This window comes from Motacilla alba, chromosome 3 (assembly GCF_015832195.1).
Source record: "Motacilla alba alba isolate MOTALB_02 chromosome 3, Motacilla_alba_V1.0_pri, whole genome shotgun sequence".
In the NCBI taxonomy this organism is placed as follows: Eukaryota; Metazoa; Chordata; class Aves; order Passeriformes; family Motacillidae; genus Motacilla; species Motacilla alba.
This window is the reverse complement of record NC_052018.1, coordinates 54431448-54458143: the sequence shown is the minus strand read 5'-3', so window position 1 is coordinate 54458143 and position 26696 is coordinate 54431448. Positions and strand designations below refer to the sequence as shown.

Genomic DNA, 26696 nt, shown 5'->3' with positions numbered 1-26696 from the left:
GGGAGCACTAAATTAATCAAGGATGGTGTAAGGTAGTAGCAGAATGCTTACTCAATACGTCTATATGTCCATGAACAGAGTTCAATTCAGTAGAAACACAAGTTTTTGTTTAGGTTTGTCAGACTGGAAGGGATGCAGCTGTGTGCTTTGCTGCAACTGATCTCCCAGTCTAAGCAGAGAACTGGTTGTGCCACTACACTCTCACAATGATGCTATTCTCATCACAGATTTGAAACCTGAATGAACTATCACTGCCTTACTAGAGAACACATTAACAGTGGTCTGCAGCTTCAGACCTCGGGGGGTCCCAAACCACTTTCCTACAAGTGTTAATGTCCCACATGACAATTATGAACTAACGGTGAGGGAGCAGCAAAGGAAAGCTCTCACTGACTTCTCGTGCTTATAGGGAAGATTATGAAACAATTGTGATGTCTGCTTTTCAAAGGACTTACAAAATACGTATTTTAAAAGAAAGTTGATAAAATGTAATACCAATAAGGAACAAACCTAGGTAGTTGTAAATAATCACAAAACCAGTTGTGATATTCTCTTTCACGCCACTCCATCATTACTGGAGTCAGTGTAAAAAGATTGCAGTAATTTATGACAATGTAAACCAACTTTCCTTGAACAAAACAGGTGTTTCTTACTTCAGAATTTTAAATCCAGGAAACACTTAATCTGGTACATAGATAATACAACTCTAAGAATTTCACCATTCAAGATAAATATTAGCAGTTACTGCAGACTGATTTTAATGCTGCAAAAAAAGCATAGTTGGCAGGAGCAAGGCATCTGTGGGTGTACACACTGCACATCTAACACTGACATCAGTGGTGGCAGCTGTGCTGACCATACCAAGGCAGTTTGCAGTGCACAAATCAACTCTAGGCTGTTAGCAAAGTCTGTGGGCATTCTGAGAAAACCAGCTCAACAAAAAATTCAATAACTTAAAATTTTAAATTCTCAATAATTAAAAGAAATTTACTATTTTGCAAATTAAATGGAGGGAAAATACCAATTCTAAAGTTAGAGAAAATTACTGTAAGGAAAAAAATGTGGCTGTAATTGAACTTCAGATGTCTAACAGTGGAATTATTTCCTTTCAACTTGAAATAAATTTATTTTCATACTACTTTACATCCCAAGAAACACGTTACTTCATCAGAGATACTTTGTCCATTAAAGCAAGTAAATTTTTTTTTTTTTTAATTTGAATGCAAGCTTTAAGGAAAGTTGGTGCATTAAAGAAACTACACTCTACCACTGAAAATATTTACTGCTTCTTAACTGACCTTCTTGAGCAGTTGGAACCATCCAGGTTGTGGTAGCAGTTGCCTTTTTAACACTTTCCATCTCAGTTTCATCCGTAATTACTTCCAGGGCCCCGAATTCATTGACTCTAAACTGTAAGACAAAACAAATGGCACAGAGCATAGTAAAAATTTACTGCAAGTCTCTTGAAGTATCTTCTATTCAATATAGTTTTTACATGGTGTCCTCATCACATTGCCTATTTTCTATGTGTTTCTGCTTATCCCCATGGAATCCAAAACAAGCCGTTCTTGTTTTGATCAAGCCAAATGTGAATTCATTTTGATATCTATAAATATTAATTTAAAATAGATACTGATACAGATGACTCCAATATCTAACTTACACACACATATTAAAAAAATAAAAACAGTAACAGAAATTCATGGGAACATCCCCATACCATATGTTTTTCACTGCCAGCAAAATAACACACTCCAGACACCGAGTATTCTTTCTGAGGACAAGGGAGCTGAATGAACGTCACACACCAAATGCTTCACAGAGTACAGAAATTTCAGCATCCCCTGAAAACACAGTACTTCTCCACTAAAAAGCACACATAAACAAACATCTCAAGGCAGTTTATGAGGTGTTTAATTACACGCTGAATGTGATATTACTGTCAGCCAGATGCAAGGCTCAACAATGCTCCACATGCTGTGCTTACACTGGAGCACTGCGAGTTATAGCCGTCCTGCTGCCAGAAGAAAAGTTTCTTCCCAATGCTGTAGTGATTACAGCACTACCGCACGAAAATAATTCTGTTTCCCAGTCATTATGTGGTTTGCAGGCCCAGCTGGTGACCTGGGTTCAGCTCAAGGCAGTGTTTTGTCCCTGATGCCTCCTCTGAACAGTGAAAGGGTGCCTTTGCCACAGAGAACAGGTCTTTATCAGTGTGGTGCTCTTACCAACAGCTTTCTACAGGGAAAATTACATCTGAGAGAGTCCTTCAAAGCTCCCTGGCACCCACCAGAAAGGATATTCCTTCAAGGCCACAGCATGAAGCCTATTTCTGTTTCTCTGGTCAGGCAACTTTACCTCGGGAAAATGAGAACGGGAACAATTGCCTGGCACTACACTGACCCTTTCTGCGCCTCCAGAGGCTGTTGAACACATCACACCCCTCCACTTTGGACCCTGCCATGGTACAGTACTGAAAATAAGCCATTCTGGCTGCAAGCAAAGGTGACCCCCATATACACACACATATAAAGTGTGCTTTTACTAAGTGCTTTTACTTTTACAGTCCTTCCAGCCTTAATACTTGCAAAGAGCCAACAGGTCCTAAGGAATATGAAGAGCTAAGAAATAAACTAGGGAGAAGGAAAGGAAGAAGAGGCTCTCACACAATCATGAAATGTCTGGAGCTAAGATTTTCGCTTGCTACCAGCTGTGCTCTCAACAGATATGAAAGCATGGACAAACTGCTGATAAATCCATCTGGACTGAAACACCATGAGTTCAACTTTGAAAGGCAACCAAATGCACTAAACACCACGTACTGATGCTTCAGTTTGTGGATACACATTCAAGCTGTTCCAACCACAGAAAAGCAGTAGAGTTACTATTCAGAAGAGACAGCTGACTTACACACTCAGTCTTGTTCCTATTTTGGTTAAGCTCATTTTTGCTATTTGTGCTTTGCTGCCTCTGCAACAGGTGGATGTCAGAGGGAAAACCTTCCTTGCTTTCAAGAGCTCCAACTCTGCAAGAGCTGTCTCACAGCAGGCAAGCTGTGAACATAAGCCAAGACACCTGCAGGTTGCTGCAGCCTACCAGCAGGCTGGGCACAGGGAGGTTACTGAGTAGATCTTCTAAACACTCTCCCACACCTTGATACAGTGTCAGCTGGAATATCCATGCACCAAAGGTATTTCTGAACAGTCCTGGGACACCTAAATACCTGGGATGTTTCTGCATGGTTCAATCAATGGCCAGCCCTGACACCACACTCATGTTCCTCCTCCAGCCGGGGCTACTGCAGAACGCAAGGACATCCCCCCAGGTAGTGCAGCGACCTGACAGCCCTTCTGGCTCTGGAGTGCTCACTGCTGACTGAGAGGCACCAAACAATGGAAGACAGATGACTGCAGGGAAGGCAGCTCCCAGCCTCTCTTTCCCTGAAGGCTGTTAACAGCAGCAAGAGCTGAACCATTAAGGAAAAGCTCCTGGAGGAGCCCCTCAAAGCCAGGTAACCACGCTAAGATGGTCTCAGTGATGGGGAGTGACAACTTACCACTGCCTTGGCAGGCAGGAGGGCACAACAGCTCAACTGGGCACTGCCCCACTGATCACTGTAACTCATGGTTTTGCCTGCAGCCTTGCCTTTACTGGTGTCAGAGGCCTCCAGCTCCTGTTTGGAGGCCAACATGAATTCATGACTGCTCTCACTCCTATTTCCCCAGCGACAGCATCAGCACTAACGTATACACCAAGCTCTTTGTGGCTAACCAGAACAGCACCTCAGACCTGGGAAGTAATACTCTGGTTTTAGCTGGGGAGGAAAAGACATGAACAGCTTGTGACAAAAGTTAACTGCTTAAAAACAGGATAAATTGATGTACAAAGCAGCATGCTGCACAAAGTCATCACAGGATACGAGCTGCCAGAGCAACATGCCAACTAGTGTATACTGCTGGAAGCGTGACAAAAAGGGATCTAGATTAATGGTGGTTTATGTGCCTATGAAAAAAATTCAACACATTTGTAAGCCTCTTCTACTCAGAGTGCAGACAACAGAAAACCTAAAAGTAAAGGTTTCATCACAGTATTTCCTCCAAGCCAAAATACAGTAAGGGCAGGCACTTCCCTAGGTGTCTCGACATTTTGAAATGTCACAGCAGGTGACAGTGCCATTGAGCCAACTTCTGAGGATGGATCCATAGCTTTCTGAGAAGTAAAAATTTGTTTTCAAGTCACAAAACTCCTTAAGAAAATATCGAAATTTGCATTGGATAAAGGAATTTCCCTTCAATCTGCCTTCATTGCATCAAATGGTTAAACCCCCCTTGACAGAAACAAAGCCATAACCAAGCACTTAACAAATAAACTCACAAAAAGACCGATTTTTGTCACTTCAATGTTTTAAAGATAATAAATTATAAGGCTTATTGTGTATAAATTCAATCTACTTGACTTTTGTCAAATGCCTGTTGGCAAATTTTAAGTAATCTCTTAAGGTTATTCTCTGTCCCATGCTATGAAGCCAATGGTCTTAAAAGATCAGACAGCAACAGAGAAGAGGAAAAAACCTCAACAGCTTTCCTGAACAAATTCACATGAAGATAAACAGGAACAAATATAGCATCTGGGTAGGAAATTTAACTTCCAAAATTTCACGTACAGGAGAGCAATGAGGGCAAAAACACACATGCTCAAGAAACCACAATTCTTTCAATGCAAACATATTGCAACTGAGTTGGCAGGATGAGTCCAGCTGCTAACAGGTAGGTATACAACACAGAACTTAGCTGCCTTGCCTGCAGTTTCCACAAGAATCAAGAACAGTAACTTCCATTTAAACATCATTAGAGATGCCTTCAGCTCAGAGCTGAGATACATTTTCACATTCTTGGGAAATGATGCATTGATATACTAAAACTTCAGCTTTTATGACTGTTAATTTTATCTCCAGGAAAATTTTAATATTCATTCAATAGATAATGAACATATTGAGGGAATCCAAGGCTTAAATAAATAATAATCAAACATTATCAATACTTTCTGAACCATTTCTGTCCATGCACATGCTAAGTTTTTCTACTGGAAAGAAAATTACTTTCAATAAACATTTTCCAAAAATTTTAAATTGTTTGAAAATTTACACAGGACTGAAACAAGTATCATAAGCCACTAACATGAAGCCTTTGTCTACTACAAGCAATAGTATCACACAAAGTATTTCATAAATGTTTCAGAAGACAGGTTTTCTGTTACCAGTGAACTGAAAGTCCTGAATTTCTTTATTGAAAAAGTTCCTTATATTTTTTAATTTCCACATATTCATCATCAGTTTGTACCCATTTTTTCTTAAGCCACATTAATCTATGGAATACATAGCTGTAGTACCTCAACACTTACTCTCTTGGTATATGATAGAGCAGGGAATTATGTTCCTCCTCCCACCATGTGCTACACTGAACCACAGAAATCCCAGGGAACATGACAAAGCATAACTCCAGTGGGTTTAGAGAATTTCCATTTTGAATGGAAGTTCTTTGCCTTATCCTGCTGGCTGGAAGACACTCTAGTTTTATGTAGGGCTAATTGAATGCTAAAAGGGCTTTCAGTTCTCTTTTCCACATTTCATAAAAGTACTCTTGAGCATTTGTCTCTCTGTGGGATGAACAAAAATTGCAAACAATGCAAAATGTCTATCATATTGTAGATTAATTCCTAAAACACAAGGCTGTTGGGAACAAATGCATACAATCTAGTTTCAAATTAAGTCCCCACTGTTACATGTGCTCAGTTCAGAGCAACACAGATCAGACTATCAGTGTTTTCTGTTACTTGTGCCCTCTTAAGAATGCAAAAGATCTCATCAATTCCCATAGGTATCAAATCAGAATAAAAGTTGCTATTGCTTTTTATATATGGTAAAATTATTATTTTAGAGGACAGACCAAAAAAAATTTAAGTGCAAAGGAAAAAAAAAACAAAACTAAACCTCCACATATGTTAATGCCAGCTTTAAAATAAATTAGAAAAATCAGCCAACACCACCATCTACTGGGCAAGACAAGGACAAAGAGTTCTTTGCAATAAAGACAATTGTTGCTGCATTCTGACAGTAACTTCAGCAACAAAAGATATCTTGACACCACGACTGTGATTGTGGGCACTCTCAGAAGAAATCTGCAAAGTTTTTAATATCCAAAACACAAGTAAACTGAATAAATGTTCAATACTCTAAATGCCTATGAAGTAGCTAAGCTTAAAGTAGCAGAATTCCACAGCAGTTTGTCAAGAGGACTTACACCTGGGACTTCAGTGATACAAGAACTACACTCTGATCTCCAGCTAGCAAAAAGTTATCATCATTCTTGATGTTAATTCCTATTTAGTCACAGTGGTTTCAGTGGGACTCCTCAAATAAATCAGAGCTTTCCTGGCATTTTACAGTCTTATTAAAGAGAAGAAATTGCCTGTCACCATTGAATTGTCCAACCACATCCTGCTACATGCCAAACTATTTATAACTTATTACTGAAGTTGAATAAGTTATTAAATGCCAGAGCTTGTCCATTTAACCAGACCCCTCTTCCCTGTGTGTGTGATACACTCTTTACATGCACAATCACATACTACTTTTTCCACAGAACCCCTGCCCCAGGCAAGGACTGAATAGCATTCAGAAAAATGAGGCAGCTGTTGGTATTTTTATACTCTTTCTTCAAGCAGTAAAGCCAGTCTTATTTACTCTACATGGTTTGAAAGCAGAATGACTGTTTATTTTCTTTTTTAAAAAACCCCTATGTACAACAAAGAACACATATCTAAAAAAGCTTTAGGCACTCTAGCAATTACTGTTACAATGCAGTGTAAAGTAACTCCTGAAACAAAATCTCTGTTCTCAGCCACTTACAAAAGAAAAAAACTCTCCCTTTGGTAGCTCTTCATCCTTCTGAGTACTCTGTTCCCAGCTTATTTTAAAGCACTCAGTAAGCACGTGACCCCTACACTCGTCTCGTCACAAAATTTTGACTTTTTTACGGATAGAGAATATTGGGGAAATGTGCTGGTCCTGCACCCGAGAACTCTGCTTCTTCAGTCATGAGAAAGGATCCTGCCTGCACACTGCTACTCTGCAAGCATGGCAAAAAAACTTAAGCGGGATCACAGGGTATCTAGGGCTCCCTAAATCACAATCAGCAGAAATTAAATTCCTCACCATGACCAAGAGGAAAGGCCAGAACCACTCTCACTGGAAAGATGCTGTCAGCAAGAAAGGCAAGCACTTTCACCAGTCTTGGACTGATTTTAAGATGCTTCAATAACACTGCAATAGGCTAATCCTGAAGTAACAAAGAAGAGAGAATAATATGCATCCAAAAAGAAAGGGTTTTTTTCCTATCTGGGCAGGCACAAGCAGGAAGGAATTGCTATCAAATTATATCCTTCCAAAAATAAAAATAATAGGGGCATTCTCTCATCACTGCTGAACAGAAAGCTAAGGTACCATCACAAAACATATCCCTTTAGCAAGTGAGACTGACATTTTCCCAGTATATACCAATACCTCAGTCTTGTCTGCAGTAATGTTTATCTACTTTATTCTTAGACACTCCTCAGGCTCTTCCAAACCCCCTCCCATCCCACTTCAAGTGCTCAAGAATTATCTCAGTACCAGAGGGCTTCCCACTGATTTCTCTACACTGCAAACTCAGTCTGCCTTATTATCTCCACTTGAGTAGGAAATTGCAGCTAAACAGACTTTCTTAAGGTGACACATAAATCAGCAACAGAGCCAGAAGTCAAGGCCTGCCAAGATGACGCTTATTGATCCAGAAGTTGACCTACAAGGCAACGCTGGCTCCGAATTATTTTGGCCAGAATATTTCTAGATACAAAACACTAATATCTCATGGGAAACCCAAGCAAGCAAACAAACAAAAAATGGCTACCTTCCAAAAATTTGGTTCCAGTGAGTTGCTCAGCATTGCGCAGAAAGGCTGCGGTAGAAACAAGTGCAGTGCTAAGTGTTCCTGTGTGGGATTTACCTGCAATAGCCACAAAACTATTCCTTTTCCTTCCTGAAACCCTCTGCCCAGTTTGCAAATTTAACAGCATCTACAACAAATAGCACAGAAGACTTTGTGGTAAAACACCATGTGATCACTTAAGGGAAGACTACTATGAATACACATGAGAGAACCCAAATAAAGATCCAAAGGCAATCCTAAATCCAGCATTTCTTGCTTTTGCAGTTTTAACGATTTTAATAGTGAAATTTCGTTTTTTGGTCTTTTTTTTTTTTCTTTACATAAGGTTCACTCATTTTATGACATTGCAAAGTTTTAACCAGAAATCTATGGCAATGAAGCAGAGCAAGAACTAATTAATTACATTAGATTGGAACAGAATAAAGGTAATTTCATTTGGAAAGGACAAGGCCACTAGGTAGAACTGCTGGGGTTCACACATGGTCAGAGGAAGTCCCCATCTACCTTGCTGTCTGCTCCCTACACTACTCCTTACCACCTTCCTGAAGGGAATCCATCTTCTCTCTGGAGCAGCACCTTCCCAGTGCTGGCAGTGATTTAACCAGTGACCAGTGATGTTTCCCATGGACACCACTCTCATGGAGCCTCCCTGCCTCTCCAGATTCAAACAGCAGCCCATGCCATCATGAGAGAACAGGAACAGCGCTGCACTGTAAAAGCACTGTATGAAGTTATTGCCCGAGACACGACCAATGTTTCCATAACAGTGTGAGAAAATAAGTTGTTCTAAAATCATTAATTATCCCAGGCAAGCTGGAACGCTTGAAGCTTCGGAACAGGCAGGCAGAAAGATGTACTTTACTGCCTTGAGTTGCTGCAGCACCCCTGATTCAGAAACACAGCAATCCAAATCACTCTTACCTTCTTTACAGCACTGCTGGAAATACCAAACACCACTGGTCATTATTCCACCATTCATATCCACTACTCTGTCGGGTTTCCTACGATATTTGCTGCCCAACTTTATTTACAGGTTAATTTCTTCATCATTAAATTTTAATTTTTTTCCTTTATGTTCCAGCACAATTTGCAAGCTGGAAATAACCAAAATTCTGTCCACGCAGTTTATAACTGCTCACTTTCCAAACACAGCACTAGAAAATGCATTAAGAAGTACTTCATAAACTTCTGTCACTGCAGTAGGAAGTGACTGTAAATTATTACAGCTTTTCCAATTTAATGAGTATATTTAAATCTTGAAGCCACAGTGTTACTGTGTGCACTCAGCACAGAGATTTAAAAAAAAAAAAAGAAAAAAAAGGAGAAAAAAGAGGAGTGTTTCACATTTACATTCACACCATGCAGAGTAACTGGTAAGCACTGATGTTTTTCAGATGAGCATACATTACTTTGCCTGCCACATGAAGGCATTCTGTAATTTGTAAACTATTTTAAATTCTACTGGAATTCAAGTTTTCTGTTTTATTTAAACATATTGAAAGAACTAATATACAATGCTAAAATTTTTGTTCACAGTCTTCAGTGCATCATACTGTACAATTTTTAATTCTCCCTATTCCCTGTGTAATTTGAAATTCTAGCATTTTCCACAACTACTCACTACTTATCTGTCACACAGCATGTTCAAAGCAGTGTTCAAGGAGTGTTAACTATTTTTGGTGAAGATTTTAACAAAATCTGTATAAGAATGTATTTCCACAGCTTTCTCCAACTACAAGTGACAAAACCCTGAGAATTAACAGTGCCCTAAGTCATACAAAAATAACATTTTCAGCATTTTACTGCTATAGAAACAGATTCAGGAATAAGAGACTGTGGCATGGCTGAGAATGGAAGCTTGGTATCTGATTTGCACCCTTGTTTTGATGAGATTGGGAAACAACAAAAAGAAATAATCCAAGTATCTATTCCTGATTTAGATGTTCCTCGGTACCATAAGAAAAGTTAGATTTAAGAAATTTTAAGAAAACATTGAGAGAAGTTATTTTTAAATGTTTCAAAAACATTTTGCTCTACTTACAATAGTGTTTTACCAACTTTTCACCATTCAGGAACTCATATTCACAAAAATTAAGTGGTTCTAAAAAGAATGGTTGCTAGATATACTTGCCTGATAACCCCAGGCTGGATTTTAATAAAGCACACAAGAAAAGAGATTTCTTAAAACATGCATATATTAAAATAAGCATGACACCTTATCATGCAAGCAGTAAAGACAAGCAAATGCTATATTATTTATGCAACTAAAAATAAGGACTTCAATTATGTACCTCCCTAAAATGTTGATATTAAAACGCAGCATTTCAATATTTTGGTATAGGTTTAACTTATATGCAGATACAATACAGTTTACCAAATCTGACTGTTCAATTTCCCCTAATATTTTAAGAAAAGATTCAATGTGAGAAATTAAGCAATACATTGTCTACAATGGATATTTAAGCTATCACTTATTTGTTATAAAATGACTCAGATACTCCAATCTATTACCAAGCTGCAAATGTAGAATATTTGTGCTTAAGTATCTTGCTATTACAGTGTTTTCACCAGATTTTTCAAGTGCATTTCAATGTAAATACACAACAATGGTTTGATGCCTTTAGTGAAACAAGTCTATTACAATTTTTGAAAGACACACATAAGCTTACAATAAGTAACTGCTAGTAAGGTCATTTTCTCTAGGTTCAGGACACAATAGTAAAATACTCTTTGACCAGGAGAGTTCAGGTAAATAATCCTCATTAAACCCATTCTGAGAATTCCACAAAGAGCATAACATATCTTCCATGATCACATTTACAGTTTCTAGTGATTAGTCACCATTTTAACCATCACTATTTAGAAGCAGTCTGAAATATGAGTCGTTAAAATTATCATAAAAGCTTAAAAGTCCTAACTACTTTAACAGCTCAAATTGGTTTTGGTATCCGTGTGAGCACCTAGTCTCTCACTGAATCTTGATGTTCCCCGGTACAGTGACCTTCTTGGAATAATTCTGCATTGTTAGAAAATATTCTTCCTTCAGTCAGTCTTAAAATAGCTCCATTTCAATTTCATCCCTTTCATCCCTTCAACCCCTCACTTTTGTAGCCAACAGAATGCAAACAAGCAAACAAACCCTCAAATAATAACCCAAAAAAGGAGCTCCCTGGCCAATACTCTGTATATTTCACCATTCTGGGTAGACTACTATTGCACCTCTGAATGCAACTCCCCTAATGCCTGGACCAAAGAAAGAATCTCTGTACAAAAATCAAATATGTTTGTTCCCAAATTTAAATAAATAAATTTAAAAAAAAAACCAAAAGAGCAGCTTAAAATGAAGCTTATGCTTTCCTGAAAAGGACATAGTTAAGAATCTTCTACATGATTTCTTGAAGTTACCCTGAGCTTCCTCCCAGCTCCTTTCCCTCACTTTACATGGAAACTTTCCCATTCCTCTACTCATTAGTGACTAACTTTGCTTCAGTTTTGTTCGATATGGGGTAACCACAGTTGAAAAAAGCACAAACCAGTGATTTATAAGAGATTATTATGTTTTCCTGCACTGTTCCCTTTTCTATCGCGCAAATACTGCAATACTATGGTTCCCTTTCACACAACGTTGCATATTAAAATAAGTGACATTTTGAAAGCCTGGACTTCAAAATACAGAACAGTTCAGGGATGTAGAAGCTCATCATAGCCTTGGCTATCATCATCACTATGACATAATGAAGTCTGAAGTCCTGAAAGAAGCCAGAGAAACAAATAATGAAACAGCAGCCCTGGACTCCAGAAGAGGCGTATGTTGGCTTGCTCAGAGATCTGCTTAGCAGGATCATACAGGAGAGTGTTTTAAAGGGTAAATAGGCCCAGGAAACCTGTCTCTCCCCAAGGACTTCACACCAGGAGAATGAGGCATGTCAATGTGCAAGAAGTTAGGCAAATGTGGATGAAGGCCAACTTGAATGAACCAGGGACTCCTGACTTAGTTCAAAAAGGAAAAGAAGGTAAGCAGAATGTGGAAAAGGAAACTTCACAGATGAGGTACATAGTGATATGGCCGTAGTGTACAGTCATGGAATTACGAAACCCAAAACTCAGACAGAGAATAAACTAGCAAAAGGAACAAGAAAGGCTTCTCTATGAGTACAAGCAGGAAAATCAAACTACGAAATTGAAGGGAATGGCTGATGAACTGAAGGGCAGGGTTGCTGGTCTATCTAGACCTCAATAAGCTGAAGAAGATGGGCTAACAAGATGCCATGAAGGTCCACCAAAGCAGGCCCTAGGCCCTGCAACTGGAACACAGCATCTCTGTGCACTAGTTCAGACCAGAGGCTGACTATCTGAGAGCAGCTCTGCAGAAAACCTGTGAGCTGAACATGAGTCAGCAATGTGCCCTGGCAGCAAAGGTGGCCAGGACCACCCCAGGCTGCCTGAGCAAGAGGGCAGAGCCAGCAGAACAGGGGAACACACATTCTCCTCCAGTGAATACTGATGAGAGCATGTGCAGGCTGCTGTGCCTGTTAGGAGAAAGGCACTCTCACACTGCAGCAAGTCCACCAAACCAGGTACAGGCTATGGCAGATGACATGCAAGAAGCTGAGTGAATCCATTTGCTCAGTCTTAAGAACAGGAGAGATTTTACTGCAGTCTTCCAGCAGCAGTTAATGGGAGGATACAGAGGGGATGGAGCCAGGTTCTTCTCAGATGTGCACAGGAAAAGGACAAGAGGCAGCAGACATAAGCTACAAAAGGAGAAATTCCAACAAAGTATCCATAAAAGGAAAAAATGACTATGAGTGTAGACAAATGCTGGAGCAAGTTGCCCAGAGAGACTGTGGTATCTCCAGCCCTGCAGATAACCAAATCCTGAGCAACATGATCTAACACGCCCTGAGGTCTGGGATACTCAGTTTGGGTGGTGGCCTGAAGTCCTCTGCAAAGAAAATTATTCTGTACATTTATTATACTGTTCTGTGACTAAAAGCAAAAATTCAGACAGACCCACAAAACAAACAAGCAAATGACCTAAACACCAACACAAAAACACATTCACGACATGTATGTCCCAAATGTCAAACGTTTTTTTAAATTTTTACTTCAACAATAGAAATCCTATCAGGCACCAAAAGATAAAAAATTGGTTTAAATGCCACACATTTTCTTGTGAGATTCCTTTCAAAACATAAACTACAAGTAAAACACATTAGATTGAATTATACAAAATATTAACTTTAATCAAGAGGAAATAGGTACAAGACAGTCTCTAATATCAAAATTGCAAGCACAGTAAAGAATATCTTCTGACAACAGATAAATAAAAAGAAACTGAAAACAAAAGAGTTGTGATTTATTTCAAGAAACTCAACCAGTGTGAGAAATGTAAGCAAAATTACTATCTGATAGAATTCAAATTTCTAAACTGCAACCGGCTCAGAAGCACTCACTTTATTCATCTTTCTAGGCACCCACATGACAAAAGCATAGCAAAAATAAACTATTTTTAGATATAAAAAGACCTAAGAATGTAAGACTGTGAGAGTCAATGACAGTATGAAAATTCTTAGTGATACAGCAATATAATGCTCTAAGTGGACTGCTTTTTCACACTTTTGAGATTTCTTTGGGATTTTGTGCATTTGATTAATTCTGTCTGTATAGTGAGGCAGTGCTAATTTATGCCTTCCTACGGGGATGACGGCTGTCTGTGCCAGCACCACAAACTGAATCAAGAAACTCCAGAGCTAAAGCCTAACAGGCTACAGTCTCTTAACTCAGAACTGCAGATTCATGTTTTATTCATAAAAGCAGATACCTACACACCAGCTTTTCAAATGCATCCTTTTGTCATTTAACATTTTTATTGAAAAAATTACATATCTTACCTTTAGGTCACTTCCTGGCAAAGTACCTATGCCATCCTTCCAGTCCATTGCACTAAATACATCAAACTCCTGACCATTTCCACTAGATGCAGATTCATTCATGATGCATGTACTGGAAAAAAAAGAAAGAGGTTTTCTGAAAATTCTGTAAGTGGTTTAATGCTTATATCACCAGATATTTCTTCTAATACATTTCACAGATTTGTATCAAATGCTTCCCTCTGCACACTGGCAATGTGGATAACTCAAGACAAGGGTGATAATATACATGATGTAATAAAAGTAAGGGGAAATCTTTCTGAAACTTTGAAAATAATACCTGTTTCACACACTAAGAGGCAATGGGGCTGTACTGGAGAGAAAAGAAAAATTTCAAACTGCAAATAAATTGACATGAGGAAAACATGTCAAGTACACTTAAAAACATCCGTTCTAGGAAAGGCAAGACATGACTGCATGCCTCTAATAAATACACTAAGCACTGATTAACAGAACTGGATTTCCTTAATACTGGATAGCATGCTGGTGGTGAATGCTTTACCCAAGTTCAAATTAAAATTTCAAAATTCGTTTGAAACTGTCAGTTTCCTGGTCTGATTCAGGACACTTGAATATTCTTTATCTGTTTCCACACAGATAAATTTTGAATTGCATTTGTTAAAACTTATTTCCATGTAAAGAAGCACATACATACCCCAGAGAAACCTACTGCTTTGCAAGACTTGACTTTACTGGATCCCTCTGTTTCAGAACAGTGAATGGAGAGAAGATAATATTTACCTTCAGAAATAGTGCATCTGGACATCCCTTTCTGTGATAAGAAATTTGCACAAGCAACAGAAGTACATTGCACTTGCCTCTGACCCCTGGCTTCAGCTCACCACTTGTCACTGCCACAAACACACCATCAGTTGCACTGAACTGCAAGTGTTTCTAGCAGCCAGTTTTGAGTGCCACCAACTTCTTCCTTTCCACTTCTCACAAACCCAGCAATCCTTATATCTGTGGCCTGGCACCTAATTTACTATTTGTGCAATGTGGAATCTGACTTGTTAATTTTGTTTCTGAAGAATGGCTGCACTATGCCTAGCAGCTGAAATAATCTGTGGCAAAATTAGCTGTCATTGTTTGTGAACTATTAGCAAAACCTCACCACTTTTGAAATTTGCACTTTCCGAACATTTTGGAATGTAAACCCTCTGAACTTTTAAACTAACACTTTCTAAGCCTCATACCCCATCTGGAGACTGCAAACTTTTGCTGCAAGTATCAGTATTTGAAATCCAAATAGATAGAGAACTTCCTCAAAGTTTAACCTTGTTTTCTAAAACGTAATTTCTAACTTCGGTCTCACTCCAAATCTGCAAATACTCTCTGGAGAGCTTGACTTCCCACAAAAAAATCCTAAACAAACAAACAAAAACAACCAACCAACCAAACAAAAAGGTGCTATTTATTCACTCATCACAGAAAAAGATGCAAACCAAGCAGAAGTAAACTCTGGTCATCTAGAAGCTTTTTATTCAAAGGCTGAGGAGAAAAACACTTAGTTGCATGAAAAATAATTGAATTTACATTGTATTCATCAGAAAAAGAATATCAATCACTGTAACATCACCACTACAGACACATACTAGTTTGGTTTGGGGTACAGAATTTGAACTCCCTTTCATTTCTCCTTGGTTTCCTCTTCATTTCTAGCAAAAGTCTTTAAAATTCTGAGCTCCATGAGTTCTTTCATTACATTACAGCAAGTACACAGTTATCAACAAGATAACAGGAGCTGGACCTCAGTCAGTATCCACTGCTAAGAGTAAAAGCCTTTGCATTCCCCTTCATTTCATATGGTAGGCAGGGTTCACAGAATGCTTTTTGAGCAAACTTCATGTTCTTCACATGACAAGTTTGACGTAAGAACCAAATGATTCAATGTGTCTTTCCCACCTTTAGGTAATTCTCTGTGGGAAAGTATTGAAAACCATAACAAAAATGTACAAAATTTCATTTAAAAAATATCAATAAATCTAAACAAATTCAGTGCAAACTGAGAAATTTCCCAAAGCCATAGATCTCATCTTTTATAATCACTTCCAGGCAAAATCCACTACCCTACCTCAGGGCAAGCTCCTGCAACACAGATCTCTGCTTGATCTGAGTACCAGGTACCACTGCAAACCAATTCAAGCAGGCTTGACCAAACTGAACTGCAGCACAGCAGCAGAGGCACAGGCCTTCCCTCAAGAACACAACACACAAACTGCTAAGGAGTAACTGAAAAAGCTGGGATCTCTCCAGGCACTTATGAAGTTTTAAGGACACAAAACATGCTGGTTCAAGCACATTGGTGGAACAAGCTCCCCACGATTAGCCTGGCTAAGCAAACACAAACCTGCGTTCTGCATTGACTGAAGTCTCTAAGTAATCTTAAATTATCACTCTATTTAGAGGACACTTCACTCAACCCTCCTGTGGTTTATTACAGAAAACATGCTCCAATGATTTCTGCAGAAGGTATGACAGAAGTTGGGAAAAGACTTGGAAGGCCGTGGAGAAATGCTGCCTCTCAGCAGCTGCTGTACCACAGAGCAAGGAGCATCGGACAGCACAACTGCTCCACCAGATGCTGTCATCTCCCATAGTGCCATTCCCATTACAGACACGAAAATTACTTGGGGACTGGGAAACTGAAAGAGTCTAGTCTACTTAGGCAGGAGCAAACCATGAAAGGTAAAAGAAATGTTCAGGGCATACTTGTCTCAAGAAAACATACAAATTCTGACCTAATTGCACATAAGAAACTTTCCTCAGGTAACAAACAGCAATAATGATACATTCTGGAGATGTCTAAAGACATTCATTATTGCTTTCCTTCTGAAATTAACTCAACGTCAAAGGCACAATCTGCGTATGTTCCACATTCTGCAGCCTTCAGAAGTGTTCTTGGTGGGAATGAAAAGGTCACAGGGCAACGCAGATAGAAATTAATTTACAAAAAGGAATCACTTTTAACAAAGTATCTGTTTCCAGCTTTGCTGACTTTGAACAGATGAAAGATAGGCCTATATCCCTCTACTAATGATAGCAAGAAACAAGATACAGACCAGTAAAATTGTTACAGCACCGAGGTACTAAAAAAGGAAGAACTCATTGCAATAGCTACATCTAAATCTCAGAACAAAGAAAACTAAAGAATGTCTTATCTACACCTTTAATTTTTTTGGTTTTAAAGCTCTGATGTAGTTCTTTGAACTAGTATAACTCCTTCTATAATGATTTCATCTGGTATCATTGCTGCTGCTGCACTGCCAGAAAAGTAGTAAAAATATTAGACGAATAAGGGGCTTGTCAGTGAATGCCACCTAATGTGAAGGAAAGGACATAACAGTAAGTACTTGGAGCAGTCATCTTCCAAAAGCATCTCCAAAATCTGCCTTTAGGGATGTAACTATCTCAGTTCTCACAGCCCTAAGAGAAGTGTGCTGCATGTTAATATTTCATCATTAACTTTGTTTCAGACATAGGTAATAAAGCCACTAAAATAAACAAGCACATTTACTAAGATTAAGACACATCCTTTATAAAAACCTTTTTTTTTACCAACAGGTTCAACAATAAATGTGTACCGCACAGAGGAGATACTTACTGAGAATAACAGCACTAAAAACTAGATAGTTTCATCTGGTGAGAGACTGTCTAAAGATATAATGCAAAGAAGCAGGACAGAATATGCCAATTAGACTTACAAGTAGTTTTTGAAGTAATTATAGGGTTATGTAGTGAATACATCAGAAAGTAGTAACAGGAGTCTTCCTTCCAGTCAGTGCTTTAAAAAACTACCTGATCCCTACCCGAATTTTTAACATCTAAGATGCTAACTGTGAAATGCCTGTATGACTTCTAACCAGTGGAGTCAACTCAATACTGGTCACTGGGCAGCAGAAAAAGTTCAGCAGTAAAGCCACCAGCCATCATTGTGAGACTGGTATAACATGTCTGCAGTAATATGCATCTCTGTGTATTTTTATTTGTACTTTTGAGGATTTCTGTAGCTGCCATGACAAGACAGCCTAGCAGATTTGCCTCATACTGATCCTCTCCCCAGCTGACAGCTCCTATGAGGAGACCCAAAACTGGGAACACAGAGACAGAGGAGATCACAGCAAGTGACACCAAGAGTGAGTTTCAATGGAAAAAGAGATCCCAAGAGAGACAATATCCTTCTAAAGGCAAGCCATGGTCCCTCTTCTCCACTGGACTGGGTGATACCAGCACTGATGGATGTTCAGAAAGAAAGGCAACAGGTTAGCATTTTGGTCCTAATATTGTACACGTTTACTTTGGACATCTCCAAGTCTGCCTGGTGTAGCACTCATGAGCTAAAAGGACACATTTTCCCATACCCAATAAATAAGGAAAACAAAGTGGATCTGAAGGGAACAACTCTGTGCACCAGAGCTGCAAATACACCAACTTCTAGATACCAGGGACAAGTGGATACTCAGCTTAGTTTTATTTGACTTGTAAAAATGTGAATATTACCAGCACTGACTTGTTACACTCCCAAAGCCACATGAAGCAGAATTACTCCTTCCAATGTAAGTTCCCTATATTTGACAACAGTAGTGAGTTCGAGCTTCATGACAGCAAAAGCAAATCCAATTGACTGTAAACACACTGGGGTGAGCCCTGCTTCCCTCTTCACAGTCCTCTCTTTGAGCTGGGCACATCTCACACTTGCCTCTTTCTCACCCTTCATATTTTTGCACCAGACTCTTCACTTAGAGAAAAACAACCACAACAGGAACAGTGCAGGAAATGGTAAAATTCTTTGATGCTACCCACCACATTTTAATATGTGTTTTTTCTTGTACTGTTTAAAGGTTTAATTATTTTAGTATTTCATTAGAAGTAGTATTTTTGGATACCCATTTTCCCAAAAAAATCTTATTTTTCATTGTTTAGAAACTACTAATTCTGCCATGTTTCTATTCTCTGCGTTGAAAAGTTGTCAAGAGTAAATTTCACTATCTTGCCTGTTGCTCATGAAGTTTATTACAAGGAAGGTACTTTAAAGATGAGATACAGCTTTTATATGTATTCACAAAGAGACACAGCTTAAATTTTTTTGACACTCAAAGGCTGTAACAGGAAAAGGACACCAGAGTTCCTACTGATGATGTCCCCTTGGCATTATTTACACTTATTTTATCTGTTGCTACTCTTCTGACTACTAGATGTTCCACGGCTACTGTGTATGTTCACTCCTGCTTCCCAATATTTTGGCTTTAAACCTTTTTCCCCTACAGGAAGAATATGACCACAAAAGCATTAAAAAATACTATGAAGCCTGGGTCTGCACCAGCGCTTAAAGGAGGTTCACGCTGTCCTCATCCAAGTCTGGGCTCTGTCAGCAAGGTAACACAGTTACTGCTGTACCATTGCTGGAGACTGAGTAACAATTACACACAGCCTTCATCTACTGCCTCATTTTCAAATATCCACAAGACACTACAACAAGAGTCACCCAATACCAAAGCTATTCTGTCATCTAATGAAACTTACCACTGACGGCCTTTCCTTGTTTATAAACAGCCTGTACCTCACACTAGAAAAGTATTTCCTCTGCAAAGCTTTCATGGTTCCCTTATTTCTACTATTGTCTGTGCAGGCCTGAGCGGAGATTTAAGATAGTAAGAGTTGTATACAACTCTTTGAAATATACAAAGTTGTATACAACAAATACTTTGTTGTATACAACAAAGTATTTGTTGTTGAAATATTTTGTTGTATACAACAACTTGAAATACTATGTCTTAAATTCTCTTAAGTGCTTGAACCAGGCACAAAAAGTTACAAAAAACTTCTCTGTTTATTTGTTCCTATTTCCTTCCACCACGAAGACACTGCCTGCACTGAATCTTCACACCTCCTATCACCTGACCTGTTTCAAATAATTTCCCACCCAAAGTTAATTCAATATACATCTGAGCATCCCTTTTGTCTGACTCATGCCCTCCTCTTCCTCATCTGCCAGTTATTATCAGCTCTCATAAGCTCTGATGTTCATAAACAATTAGTTCACCTTTGTAGCTCCTAAACACATGCAGCAGGTTACGGCATTTATAGACCTTCCCTCTCCCCCATTCATAAAGAGCTGCTGGCATCTCCCATTGTGATGAGCGGTCCTACTACTGGAGTACTAACAAGCTATGACTACACACACGCTACCGCTTTCTTCAGTAAGCCTCATGCCAGCTCATCACTGATTCCTCACACCCATCACTCACAAGCCATCATCCTCCTTACCAGCAGTATTAAAAAACAGACGAGACTAAATTGAACAGCCCACTAAAACTCAACCATCTCTCTTCACAGAACAGGTGATGCCAAAAAAACCCTCAACAAGTTAGAGGAAAAGAAGTCATCACAAGTTATTAAAACTTTTAAAGTAATACTATAAAATAACCTCAGTAAACTGAAGGGAAAACACACCACAAACTAAACCAGAGTTTATTACCATTGCCCAGCTGACAACAAGCACCATCTGAGATGATTGCTTCAGCCACCTTCACTGAAGCACTGGTTCAGGAGACCAACTGGACCACAGCCAAAGCTGCTGAAGTCTCACCACCGGGAAATAACACCTACCCAGCATCACCCGGATAAAAGCGGAAAGCTCTGCTGCCTTCAGCCACTACTTTCAGGGAGTTTCTCTTGTACGTCATACAGACTTCTGGGAACATGGTAACTTTCTTGGTAAAAAGCATTGGTTCCTGAACAGCTTTAAGATTTGCACTAAGAAAACTGTGTCTTACAATCCTGAGCACAGACCATTTCCTAAAATGACATAGGCTGAACTTTTTATATCATAAGCTTTATTTATGCTCACCACCTGATTTTTAGCACCCACGACCGAGCATCCATTCATGAGTAGAAACAGCAAAAATGATCGGTCCAGTGCCACTCAACTATACAGAAGAAATAAAGAAAATAGAACAAAACTAAAACCGTAACTCCTGCTGCCTTTCGCTGCCTTTAGCTTTTACACCACGCTGCTGAAGCACAGGTAATTAAAAGACACGGAAGAGGCCGCGACCCTCACGCCCCGGGGGAGGCTGCCGCATCTCCAGGGGCCTCCAAACGCGCGCACCGCTCCTCAAGCCTAAAAACCCCGGGGGCTCCAGCCGCGCTCTCGAGTGGGACAAGCGACACGGCCGCAGGGCGCGCCCCCCGCCGCTCCCGCGCAGGCCGTGTCCCCCGGCGGGGCCCGCCCGGAGCCGCCGGGGCCGCTGCCCGCCCGCTGCCCCTGCGCCCGGCGCGGCGGAGCGCGGCGGCGGCCGGAACGCTGCGGCGAGGCCCGGCGGGCGCGGCCGCCGCTCCCCGCGCCGGCAGCCCGCGGCCTACCAGCAGAGGTCCCTCCTTGGCCAGTTTTGCGGCGTGTTTTTGCTGCACTTGAAACTTTCTGGAGAAAACCCGGGCTCAGGTCCGCGTCTTCCCCAGGCTCGGGCAGAACCGCCGAGACAAAAGCGCCCGCCCGGCTCCTCGGGAGGAGCGCTCGGGGAAAGCGGTTCTCGAGTCTTCTCCGTTTCCCTCCCGAATTTGCCTTTTTATCCTTCGCCCCCGCCCCGGGCAATTAAACAGAGCGGGGGAAGAGTGGCCCCCTGCCCCGGCGAGGGGGCGGCGGTGGGGGCGAGCGCGGTGCGGGCGGGGGTGGGAGAGGAACTGGGTGTTAAGTGTTCCTGAGGAAGTTGCACAACGAGAGAGGGACTCTGCTTGTTTACCGGGTCCCTCGCTTTTTTTTTTTTTTTTTTTTTTTATTCTTCCCACCCCCCCCTTTCGCCTCCACCTCCCGGGACCGGGATCCGGGAAAAGGAGGTTGCCTCCGAGTGGAAAGGAAGAAAAATTTTAAAAAATGTTACCTTCTCCTCCCTCCTCCCCTCCCCCAGCGCGCAGGAGAAGGAGGAGAAGGAGGGGGGCGAGCTCTCTTTTTTTCTAGGGGGCTGCGGGGGCTCGCTCCTCGGCCGCTCTCCGCCGATCTCCGGGCATCCCTCGGCAGAGAAGTCACCCCTTCCCGCGGGAGGGGCCGGCACACGCCGCCTCCCCGGAGGGCTCGCCCCCGCCCGGCCCCGCAGCCGCCAGCGCCCGGCCCCGCGCTGCAACTTTTTCTCTCACGCTCTCGCGTGCGCCCGCTCCGACGGGGAGGGGGGAAAACCATGGGGGTGGGGAGCGGGCGCCGCTGCGGCCCCGACGCGGCGCCCTCCGCCCCGGGCGCTGGAGCCCCGGCAGCCTCTCCGAAGCCCCGGCCGGGGGCGGGCGGCCGCTCCGCGGGAGCGCCTTCCCGTCGGCCGCCGCTCCCTCCCCCCCCCCCCCCCCAAAAAAAAAAAAAAATATAAATCGCTTTCCGCCCCCCCCCCCCCACCGAAAAAACACCGCCCCACACGCGCTAGCGAGAACAAGTGTGCCTATATCCTGTTGTTATATGCACCGGCTGCGGAGACGGGGAGGGAGAGACGGGCGTGTGCGCTGGGGGCCGCTCCCCCACCCCGGCCGCACTTCAGGCGAGAGCGCGCAACTTAACAGAAAAGCCGCGTCCTATTCCCTGCCCCTGCCTGCCCCCCCCCCCCCCCCCCCCCCCGCTCCCTGCCCCCGTCGTCGGCAAAATACGCACTCACGTGTATGTGCGCTCACACACACCGCCGGCACCCCGGGGCCAGCCCCCGGCAGCCCCCCGAGGCCGGCCCGCGGAGCCGGCGGCGGTGACAGGCGCCGGCCCCCGCCGCCGCACGCAGCCCGAAGCGGGCAGGGGCCGTTCCCCCCGCCGCCTCACATGTCTGCCGCAGCGAGCGCGGCGCACGCACCGCACAGAGGCAGGAACTGAGCACTCGAGCAAAAGACTTTTTTTTTTTTCGTCTCTTAAAAAAAAAAAAAAATTGCTACAAGCTTGCCTTTTTTTTTTTTTTGTATGTGTATGTGTGTGCAAACTTTCCCCAAAATGGCGGAAATTGGGAGATGATTATATTTTAAATATCTCTCGCACACAATCACACAAAGTGCAGGAGCGACGGAAAATACAAACTCTCTGCTGCGCGCTGGTAGAGGCCTTCGCACACGGGGACCCACGGCACATTCAACCGGTATATCCCGGCAGCCGCCACCTCTCGCCGCTTCCGACCAAAAAACCCTTTTTCGCACCCCTCTCCGCTGCGCATTGCCCCCTCGCAGCCCGCACTTCTCCCCGTCCTTCAGCCTGTGCGAACAAAGAGCCGGGGCTGCGGAGGGGGGGCTCGGGTGGCAGCGAGCCCCCTCCCTCCGCTCCGCTCCGCTCCCTCCCCGCCCGGCGCTCACACGCACACCCGTGCCCCCCCACCTTCTCCCCCCCGCCGCCCGGCCGCGGCACCCGCATCACATTGTTCCCAACAGCACGGCGGTGCCCCGTAAGTGTCATTAAATGGAGCCAACTGACAAGCTCATTGGTGGGGCAAGTCTGCAAAATGTCTCTCCCCTTCCCTTCCCCCTCCCTTCGGAACCCACTACCCCCCCCCCCCCCAAAAAAAAAAGCCCCCCCCAAACACATTTCCACAGCTTCCTCCCCCGTGTATATATATATGTACATACACATACGTGCGTGCGTGCCTGTGTATGTATATAAATATACAGCGCATATATATATACATGTACTCCCTTCATGTGTTTGGGAAGAGAAAAAGAAATACCAGGCACCTCTCTCTTTCTTTTGTTCCTCTTTCACACTCGTACACTTATGATTTAGTGAGATCCCCGGTGCCCCGGCCGCTCCCCAGCCACTTGCGAGTCACTTGCCCACTTTACCCGGCATTAACTTCCATCCTTTCTGCTCGAGGTGGTCGGGGAGAAGCCCCCCTCCCCTTCCCCAGATACGTTTCGTAAGGGAGGGAGAGGAGGTGCGTCTCTCCCTTTATCTCTCGCGCTCTCTCTAACTTTCATCCTCACCTAGGGGGAAAATTAAAACCCGTCACCAGCCTTTGCCATCGCGGCTCCCTAAACGGCTTGCGGATCAGATCGGAACCCGCCGCTCCTTACCCCCCCAAATTCTCTCTTTCTCCGTCTCTCGAGTAGTCCTGACAAATATGGTCCAGGGCTGCGGGCACAGTGAGCATGCGCCCGCGGAGCCAGGGCTGGGGAAAGGGGAAACTGCCGCCGCCGCCGCCGCCGCGGCTCCTCTTCCTCCCTCGCCTGCGCTGCCGCTGCGCCCCGGCCGCCCGCCCGCAGCCGGCCCCCGGCAGCCAGCACCGGCGGCGGGCATCGCCCTCACCGAAAACGCGGCTGCCGACAAGGGCTCCGGCGGAGGTGCATCCTCCCCCTGATTTACTGCCGACGCTGGAGGAATAATAAGGAGACTTGTGCAGCAGTCGCGCGCTATTTTGGGCGCTTTCAAAAATAACGCCTTGCACTTTTCGGGGAGGGGGAGGTCCGGTCCTCGAGGGTCCCGCCAGGTGCTGCCGAACATGGGTGGTGGGCGCCGGGGGAGCCCGTCTGTGCCTCTTGGCCCCGTCCTCTGCGCAGAACAGACCTGGAGCAGAGGCAGAACAGCTGGGCGCCAGTAAGGAAAGTGCGGGTCCAGCGGGAGAGGGGTTGCCCTTCGCCGCGGCCGGCCAGGGGATCCCCGAGGAGATGGTCTGAAGCCAGGCATCGCTGAACCAGGCTCCTCCTGCGCTCCCGAAATACGGGGCGCGTTCGGTATGGACGCATTCCTTGTGATGGGCCTCGTCTCGTTAACAACCTAGCCAGCTCACAAAATAAAACTAGTCTCAGATGTGCCACCTGCTTGAATACTCTCCCTCGGTGCCCTGTATTCCTAAAGACAAACATCATCTTCATTCATTTTCTGTCCCTGGTTCAGAAAACGGTGAAAACTGAAGGCCCTTGTTATTTCATGGGAATGCCCAGGATGGACTTAACCTGCAAGGAGATCTGTTAGCAAAAGAACATTACACAACATAGACCTGTATGAGGCCTAAGTGTACTGGGAAAGAGGGAGGATGGAGGATTGTGATCAGATGTAAATATCATACTTTCAAGATTGTATATATGTACATATATGCAGTTTGAGGCAAAGTGTAAAAGAACACAGAACACAATCTTAATTATATTAATCTTATTTTTTTTCAGACCACACAGTATCTCCCTAAAGTCATTCTGTCGTAAAGGCAAAAACTGACAAATTCTGATTTTTTCATAGTTTGGCATATAATTATGTATCTCTAGAAATGACTCTAAAATCTCATCTTTTGTTGATCCCAGTAATGATCAATGACCAAGTTTTGTCTCGCTTTTACATATGCCCCCTTCTACAATTACACTTCCAACTTTGGCCCAAATTGCTAGAACAGAAATAATGATAAGTACTAATAGGCAGCCAGTAATAAGTATCAGTTGAATATCAGTAGAAGTAAATACAAATGACAAGACTAAGACTAAAAGGTATTATGGATGCATACTGTATTACCCTCTGATCCCCATGATGGGGACAGCATTGCAGTGGACACGAGATAGAGATGCTCCATCTCTGACATGACTTGCTTCTGTTCAGTAGGGTATTTACTTCAGAAAGTGTGTTAGAATATTTAAGAACCAAGCTTGACAACTCTGCTCCCTTAAACTATGCCCATATTCAAACAGTTCAGACAATCATGCTTTTACCATACTATCTTGACAGTTTCTGTCTATGTAAATGGATTTTTTTTTCACAGCAGTAAAAAGGAGCTCATAATTAAGTATTTGCGGAATTGGTGCCTAAGCAAAACACATTATAGTTGTTTTATTATGAGCAATGATGAGACTTCTCACACCCCTTCAGCTCAAATGGCATTGCATATAGGCTGCAGTTTTCATCAATAAACATATGTTCATTAGAAACTAATTACAGAAAACAGTATTAACTTAATTGTAATAATTAGTGATAACACACATTTTAACTCTTCTAAAACACAGATGCAAAAAATAGTAAAGGATGAGAAAATTCCTACTTTCCACCAGTGAACTCTTACTTGAAGAAATTTGTGTGTTAGAAACAAAGAATAAACTGTAACTGAAGTCATTCAGCGCTTTTTTGAAAATTATTTCCCAATGTTCCCAATGTTCAGTGTTGTTGAAATGTTTTAAGTCAGACAGTTGCCAAAGAACTAGATTATTCTATTGTAGCATTAAATTAGCTGGGCTCTGCAGAAGATACTCAAAGAATGGTGCAATTTGGTGTTCTTTCAAACTCTTTAAGATGCTTGACCTGTACTGATTATTCTCCAGATGATATTGATGTTTTGGGGGATGGTATAACATACCCTGTTAAGAAAATACATTTCTAAGAGTACAACTGAACTAGTTATCTGCCATTATTTTATTTATGCTTGAAAGACTTTGCCCCTTTCCTCTGAAAATCTTAAAGGGAAACAGTTGTATGTGTAAGAGTGTAGCCCCTTACAGAAAATGATGACACAGGTGGAAAAGCTCCTGGAAGGATGTATATTGGAAGTAGTAACTGAAACCAAGGATTTGAAACAGCACATAGCTGCCTTATTGGATCAAACGGATAACTCTTTGATTAAAATAAAAGGACATATGAAATTAATAAAGGTACCTTCTGTTCTCTGTCCCTTCTTCGATCCTTGCCCTAATCATGGTGTGTCAGCTCGTGATGTATAATAAACCCATTATTTTGTCAATAAAAATTTATTGAGTAAAAATAGATTAAACATTATTCACATATGCTCTTTAAACATTAGTTCTGTTGCCGTTTTACTTAATACTAGAATTCCATCTGTATTCCAAAGGCAGAGAATTT

At 42.3% G+C, this 26696-nt stretch overlaps 1 protein-coding gene across 6 annotated transcripts in view; it reads right to left on the bottom strand.

Moving 5' to 3' along the window:
- L3MBTL3 (L3MBTL histone methyl-lysine binding protein 3) overlaps positions 1-24056 on the bottom strand; it is a 78949-nt gene extending 54893 nt beyond the window's left edge. The window contains exons 1-3 of one of the 6 annotated variants that reach the window (XM_038131704.1): positions 23939-24056; positions 13880-13991; positions 1299-1410 (exon numbers count right to left, since the gene is read on the bottom strand). In XM_038131704.1, the coding sequence (XP_037987632.1) occupies positions 1299-1410; positions 13880-13991; positions 23939-24015 (301 nt within the window). In that variant the 5' untranslated portion in view covers positions 24016-24056. Of the gene's footprint in view, positions 1-1298; positions 1411-13879; positions 13992-21283; positions 21669-21798; positions 22220-22547; positions 22756-23848 lie in introns of those variants that run through there. The other 5 variants (XM_038131706.1, XM_038131707.1, XM_038131705.1 and 2 more) reach the window with 5 other exon arrangements.
- Positions 24057-26696: the final 2640 nt, after the last annotated feature.